Here is a 7,345-nt window from a genome sequence, read left to right as displayed (position 1 = left end):
AATTTTTTTTAATGTGCCACGTGGCAGGTCGATAGCCTTAAGATCTCTAAGAATAGATCCTAGCCATGAACTGGATCCTCTCCAGTCCATTTTTGGATGGGAGAGGATCCTTGTCTCTCCTTGGTAGGGTTTTGAGGACTTCGAAAATATCGGTGGAAATTTCCTAGCATGGTCAAGCAGTTATCTGACTTGACGAGAATCGAGATGGAGAATTGATTATAATTGGCTGTCAAGGATTGAGAGCCGAGCCTTATTCCTTCACCCTAGTAGGCCCATGGGCTTCGTTTTAACGGCCTTCAAAGCCCACGCGCGGCCATTTGCATTCTTCAGTGGGCCGTACTAAATCGTTCACAGGTGAAAGAGTAGATCCTGCATTTCCATTTTACCCTCCAAACTCCTTCCTATTCTCAAATCCTACCCTTCTCCTACACTCCTATTTGGCGCCAACCGTTCTTTTTGTTCTTAACGCTTAACACTCGCCGCAACGATTCATGGACCCGCCCACACTGAAGTCCAACGTCCTAAAGAGCTCTGTCGCGCGAGTACTCTCCTTCGGCGTCCTAATCCTGGCCGTCCGATTCGCTTACATCGTCACCGTCAAAGGCGACTCCTGCGTCTCTGGCGACTTCTGCTTCAGGACTCGACGTGCCGCCACCGCGGGTGTCCCCGAAGACTTTCTGTCCGCCACCAAGAAATGGCGCAAATCGGTGGACTACTACTCCTCCATCTTCCAAGATTTGGTCTCCGAAGGCTTTCTCTCCCCGAATTCCAGAGCTCTCTGCGTCGAAACGCTCGCTGGTGAGGATGTGCTCGCCTTGAGAGAGATCGGCGTCCTCGACTCAATCGGAATCTCCACGAACCCGACGGCATCCACGCCGTTGATCGTTAACGGCGAGGCGCTCCGCCAGCCGTTCGAAGACGACACCTTCGACTTTGAGTTCACCGGAACCTTCGGCCTGGACCGGTCGAACCGACCGTTCGATCTCGCCTCGGAGATCGGCCGGACGCTCAGACCGGGAGGCTTTCTCGTTGTCCATACCGCGACCAAAGATCGGTACAGCCTAGACTCTCTCCTTGATTTTTTCTCCAATTGCTGTAGATTGATCAGGTTCCGCGAAATCGACAGCCTAGACACCTTTCCGTCGATTCGGGAGGTCGTGATCAAGAAACAAATTCCAAGTCAAATTCAAAATCTTGGTCATGAAGGGAGGAATTTCTCTCCGAATTGTAATTTGATTAATAAATGCTCGGTTCCGGGGCACAGACGTGAAATAATCCAGAACGCCGAGCCGTTCATCCAAGAAGAGCCACTGAAACCTTGGATAACATTGAAGAGAAACATAAAGAACATAAAGTACCTAACTTCAATGGTAGATATTAGCTTTAAGAATAGGTATGTCTACGTTGATGTTGGAGCTCGGAATTATAGTTCTAGCATAGGGAGTTGGTTTAAGAAACAGTATCCCAAACAGAACAAGAAGTTCGAGGTTTACGCGATTGAGGCCGACAAGGCATTTCACGGGGAGTATAGGGGGAAGAGAGGGGTGACTCTGTTGCCGTATGCGGCATGGGTGAGGAACGAGACGTTGTTCTTCGAGATTACTTGGGACCCGAGTAAGAGAATTGTGGAGAGGGGTAGAGGAGGGATGGGGAGGATTCGGCCGGTGCAGAGCTCGGCGAGTTATATGGGCGATGTGGATAAGATTCAGGGGATTGATTTTGCAGGTTGGTTGAATAGAACGGTTTCAGAGAGAGATTTCGTGGTGGTGAAGATGGATGTGGAAGGGGCTGAGTTTCATTTGGTTCCGAGGTTGATTGAGACAGGAGCGATTTGTTTGATCGATGAGATTTTTCTTGAGTGTCATTACAATAGATGGCAGAGGTGTTGCCCGGGTCAGAGGAGTGTGAAGTATCAGAAGACTTATGCTCAATGCATGGACCTGTTTACTTCACTCAGAGAAAGTGGAGTTCTTGTACATCAATGGTGGTGATGGGTAACAGTCTCGGCTCCAATTTCTCTAAAGTTTTTGTTTTTTTGGGGTTCCTGATAGATTTGGTTTATTCTTTACAGGAAAGAAGATGTATTCTTGTTTTCTGCATTCTTTTATTTGTTTCACCTGCGAAGGAGAAATTCAATGAAAAGATTTCATTCTTTTGTTTTCTTTCATATTTGTGTCTTCTAGATTTGCTTCAGTTTTGTACATGGTTTATAGCTCTTTATCTCACACTCCAGCAAAGTAGGATGAGAAAACAGAGATTGGCTTTAGTGGGTTATTGTGATAGAATGCAACAAGTAAAATGAGCAATCGTACTGGTTGGTTTTAGTTGATTAGCTTGAATTTTGGGTAGTCAAGATGTTGCTTAATCAAATCCTTTTATTGCTACTGAGCCATTATGTTCAGTTTATTTGAGTTTTGGCTATTGGATGAAATGAAATCTATTCATGGCCTTTTTGGTTTGGAGAGTTTGAGTTTGGCATCTACACTGGGCTTCTGGAAATTGAGATAGGATGCATGATAAGTATCATCATCATGAGATTGCGACTTGCAGATCCATTTACTCTAGCTAAGGGTTTAGATTAGGATGGTTAATGAGATTTTTACTCCTATGATCTGTAAAAAGGTCTTTAGATTTACAGGTTTAGATGATCATTTTGCTGCATGAAGTGGTTGAGATTCTAACTGGCTATGAAACAATGTGGATGGAACAACAATCCAACTGGAGGTTTGAAATGGAGAATTGTAGTTGGAAAGGTCTTTCTAATATTACAACAATTTAGGGCAACAGGATCACATCATGAGGTGCAGTCTTTCATTGAAGCTTTGGAGAAAGCTACTTACCATCTCCTAACTCCCCATGTATAGACAATGTGGATGCAGAATTTGAGATTGGAATAGGATCTTTTAATTATGGGTAAATGATAATTTCTACTCAATGAAGCATGAATGTAATGAGATTTCTTTGGTTGATGACAATATCTACATACTACATGAAGCTGAATGTTTGTCCTGAGATTTCTTTTAGAGACTTGCTGGAGGCCTTTATGGTGAGTCTGAGGAAGGGATGAAGTAGGGTCAGAATCATGGAAGCTGCAGAAGCAGCTGACACATAAGAGGTGTTGCTTTAAGTGAGACCCATAGTTGAAGTAGATAAGATTGAAATTGGTTAGTAATTTGGTGCAGAGATGTCAACTTTTAACATTATTTGTGAATTTGATACGAAAATTAATACGAAATCAGTGGATTAAAGTTGAAAAATTTGACTTGTTTAATTAAATAAGTCAAGTTATAGTTGATTTATATAATTTTATACTCATACCTAATACTTTGAGCCGATTCGAACCCAACATACAAACACGAATGGTAAATGATATCACTAGTTTTAAGTTATTTCTTGCAATTTTTAAGAAATATTTGTTTTCTTTGAGATAATGTTTCTAAATTTTTTTTCTTATTAATTATCTTTTTATTTATCCTAAATATCACATCTATCACTCCAACCACGTGACACAAAGTGATTTAAAACATTGTAAGTGTCATGTCAATTGATGATCTTATACGTTAATTTATAAAAAAATTGTAGCAAAAAGTAAACCGCGGCAGTTCTTCCCTCCTAATGTGGCTTTCTCTTTTGGTCAAAGGTCTCAACGTACAAAGAGGAACCATTAACGTTTTTTCCCGTTAGTTATTGGTATTCTTGTCGCTGTTCTCTCTCCCTCGTCCATCTGTCTATCAAACTCTCTCCCGCATGGAGTCTCTCCTATTCTCTGCGTTCCTCTTTTTCCCTACCCTAGAGCTTCTCAACAACAAAGCATCATCCTCCCGTTGGTTTTTATTTTTTATTTTTTTTGATGAATAAAACGCTATCTCATGCTGGTTCCGCCATGGACATGAGTCGGACAAGCTGATTCGAGAGCAGGCAATGGGGAGCGGGCAGATGAAATTGGGTTTCAACTACATATGCCATAGTTTGGGTCAGATTAACTCAAGCGGTCTATGGTTTGGTGATAACCCTCTTGAATTCTCTTTGCCTCTCTTGCTTTTGCAGCTTTCCCTCATCTCCATCTTCACCCGTTCCCTTTGCTTCCTCTTCAAGCCCTTTGGCCAACCCACAATTGTTTCTCATATTGTTGTAAGCCTCTCTTCTTGTCAAGATCAATATATGTTTTTTTTATTTTTTATTTTTATTTTTATAATTATATTGTAGTATTTTAATGTATTGCTATATCAAATTTATGTAATGAGCCTTCGCAGCTTCAGAGGATTTATTATTTACTCCGTGACATTCATCATGTCTCCTCTAGTTTGTTTCAGTGTCTCCACTGGCTGGCAACCCATATCATATATATATATGACTAGGAATTTTAAGTAATTGACTGCATGAGTATGAGAATATGCTGTAATATTAATTCTAAATGTGACCAATATTCTGATCCTATGATCTGTTTGACCATTGATGTTCATCAGGGTGGTGTAATTTTAGGTCCTTCAGTTCTTGGGCACAATGCAGCATTTGCGGCCAAAGTTTTCCCACCTAAAGGGACTACTGTACTTGAGACTTTGGCACTTTTTGGTTTCATGCTTTTTATCTTCCTAATTGGGGTGAAGATGGACCCAACTATCATTTTTAAATCAGGTAAAAGGGCAATGGCCATAGGAATCTTAGGCTTCTTCGTTCCTTATGCACTGGCTGGACTGGTTGCCTTTGTCCTCAACCATTTTCTGTCATTGGATAAGGATCTTTCCACTGTGCTTCCCTTTGTGGTACTATTACAGTCTCTGACCGCCTTCGCAGTTATTGTTTGCTTTCTTTCTGAGCTCAAGCTCCTCAATTCAGAGATTGGACACCTGGCGTCATCTTCTTCAATAGTGTGTGAGATGTGCCAGTGGTTTGTCCTGACAGTGACGTTTGCTACAACAACTTCAGAAAAGTCCTTTGCTACAACAATTGGGACATTTTCCTCAACTGTCCTCCTTATTGTACTCGTTGTGTTTGGAATCCGTCCAGCAGCTCTCTGGGCAATTCGACATACCCCTGAAGGGAAACCTGTGAAAGAGATGTATTTTTATGCAGTCCTTGTAGCGCTTCTGGTATGTGGATTTATGGGTGAAGTTATTGGCCTAAGCGCTTTTATCACATCTTTCATTTTCGGCTTGGCCATACCAGATGGACCACCCTTGGGTGCTGCATTAGTAGAGAGGCTTGATTGCTTTGTTTCAGTGTTGCTCATGCCCATCTTTTTCACCACATGTGGACTAAGGATGGATGTTTATTCCATAAAGAAGTTGAAGAATGTGGGTGTGATTCAGTCGATTGTTCTTGTTGCTTTTTTTGGGAAGCTAGTAGGAACAATGTTGCCTCCTATCTTCTGCAGGGTGCCACTCCGAGATGCCCTCTCTCTTGCTCTTATCATGAACTCCAAAGGCATTGTTGAACTTGCTATGCTGGTCCGCTGGAAGACAGATAATGTAAGCCATTAATGTATTTCCTACCTTGTCTTTTTATAGAATTAAGAAAATAAAGCTATATTTGTGACATAAATATTTATGAACAAGTTACAGATGAAAATAAAGAGTATTGCTTGCTGTCATATTATGCTTAATTAACACATAGAGGGAGGTAATTATATATACTAATTATGTGCAGGTCATCACCGAGGAATGCTTTGCCATTATGATTATCTCTGTGGTGATTGTAACAGGAGTTATCTCACCCTTAGTGAAAGTCCTATATGATCCTTCAAGGAGGTTCCTTGCTTACAAAAGGAGGACTATATTACACCACAGACGCAATGAGGAACTGCGCATACTTGCTTGCATCCACACACAAGACAATGCCAGAGCAATTTTGAACCTCCTTTGTGCCTCCAACCCTACCAAAGAGAGCCCCATTAATTTAGTTGCACTCCATCTTGTCAAGCTCGTTGGCAGTGCATCCTCCCTACTCATTGCCCACCTGCCACGTGAAAGGCCTTCTCAATATCCAACGCAATCGGAACGTATCTTCAATGCATTCAGAAAGTTTGAACTTCATTACTCTGGCCATGTTATATTGCATTGTTGTAAAGGCATTTCTCCTTATGCAACAATGCACAATGACGTATGCTCCCTAGCTCTTGAAAAGAGAACAACCTTCATAATCATCCCTTTCCACAAGCAGTGGGTTATTGGGGAAAGAGCAGAGTCCTCTTATGCATTTAGGCACCTTAACAAGAATGTGCTTGATAAGGCCCCTTGCTCTGTTGGAGTCCTCATTGACCGTGGGAACCAGAGGAAACTATGGTCTATACTTGGACAGTCCTCATTGTATAGGGTGGCTGTGCTCTTCTTTGGGGGTGCAGATGATCGAGAAGTACTAGCGTATGCCGGGCGCATGTCGGAAGATTCTAATGTACTTATCACACTTCAGCGCTTTTATTCTTCTGCTGAGATTGTTGGGGGTACAGCAAGGAGCAAGATGCTTGATACAGAGATATTGAATGAATTTAGGCTCAACACCTTTCGGAATGAGCGAGTTTCTTACCAAGAAGAGATGGTGATAGATGGAAATGGTGTGCTTGCTGTACTCAGGTCAATGGAGAATTCTTACGACCTTGTTATGGTTGGGAGACGTCATCAGGAGTCCCGGTTGATGACCGAGCTTAGGAAATGGAACGAGCGTGGAGAGTTGGGAGCAATAGGAGAAATACTTGCTGCCACAGATTTCAGGGCTGCCGATTCAGTTTTGGTGGTGCAACAGCAGACCAAATTGTGGGGATTGCAAGACCCAGAGGATTCCACACGATTGAGAAGAGTATAGATTTAGGAGTTTTTTTATTTTTGTTTTTAGGATTTTGAACATTTCCAATTCTCATACATATTGACTTGGTGCATGATCAAATGCAACCACAATTACTACAAGTTTCATATGTCCATATTTCTTCTCTCTTTCATTTTTTCTGTTTTTTGTAGAGACGTGTACTCTGAAATGGAAAAGTAATTCGAAGCTGCTTCCAGATTGTATGTCTACACTCTCCTCCTGATGCTAACACTCAGATATCAGCTGGCTACTTTAATGGTGATGCTGCACTCCTTCAAAGCCCACAATCTTCTGTTGGCAAGACATTTGTACTGTCTGTCTGTACATCTAGATTTATAGAATCGATATCCATTTATGATTCTCTTCATTATGCTATTTAGCATTAATTAAAGAAGTAGGTTAATGCGGTATATATAGCCTCTCTGTAAGGTTAACATGTACTTACAGCTAATTTGCTGCAAGTAGAAATGTAATTAATAAGAGATGGAAAGCTTTACATATTGTTTGTGAAGTGCAAGAAGAAAATAGTGCAATGTTTGCAGTGTAG

General features: G+C 41.6%; 2 protein-coding genes across 2 annotated transcripts; both read left to right on the top strand.

Annotated features, from left to right (window-relative positions):
• The first annotated feature begins 483 nt into the window (after positions 1-483).
• Positions 484-2,031, top strand: LOC132164643 (uncharacterized). The gene has a single exon (XM_059575185.1). It carries the CDS (start codon positions 492-494, stop codon positions 1,989-1,991), a length of 1,500 nt encoding a protein of 499 aa, XP_059431168.1. The 5' UTR covers positions 484-491; the 3' UTR covers positions 1,992-2,031.
• A 1,637-nt stretch (positions 2,032-3,668) lies between these two features.
• Positions 3,669-7,261, top strand: LOC132164311 (cation/H(+) antiporter 15-like). The gene is made up of 3 exons (XM_059574801.1): positions 3,669-4,131; positions 4,467-5,468; positions 5,647-7,261. Exons 1-3 carry the CDS (start codon positions 3,922-3,924, stop codon positions 6,796-6,798), a joined length of 2,364 nt encoding a protein of 787 aa, XP_059430784.1. The 5' UTR covers positions 3,669-3,921; the 3' UTR covers positions 6,799-7,261.
• The last annotated feature ends 84 nt before the right edge of the window (positions 7,262-7,345 follow it).

This window comes from Corylus avellana, chromosome ca10 (assembly GCF_901000735.1).
Source record: "Corylus avellana chromosome ca10, CavTom2PMs-1.0".
Classification (NCBI taxonomy): domain Eukaryota; kingdom Viridiplantae; phylum Streptophyta; class Magnoliopsida; order Fagales; family Betulaceae; genus Corylus; species Corylus avellana.
Note: the sequence above shows the minus strand (reverse complement) of the source record. Positions and strands in the feature narration are given on the sequence as shown.

Excerpts from the sequence above, each read along its gene's own strand:
- LOC132164643 (XM_059575185.1), top strand. The coding sequence starts at position 492 with ATGGACCCGCCCACACTGAAGTCCAACGTCCTAAAGAGCTCTGTCGCG.
- LOC132164311 (XM_059574801.1), top strand. The coding sequence starts at position 3,922 with ATGGGGAGCGGGCAGATGAAATTGGGTTTCAACTACATATGCCATAGT. Across the intron at positions 4,132-4,466 it reads CAATTGTTTCTCATATTGTT|GGTGGTGTAATTTTAGGTCC; the intron begins GTAAGCCTCTCT and ends GATGTTCATCAG. Across the intron at positions 5,469-5,646 it reads TCCGCTGGAAGACAGATAAT|GTCATCACCGAGGAATGCTT; the intron begins GTAAGCCATTAA and ends AATTATGTGCAG.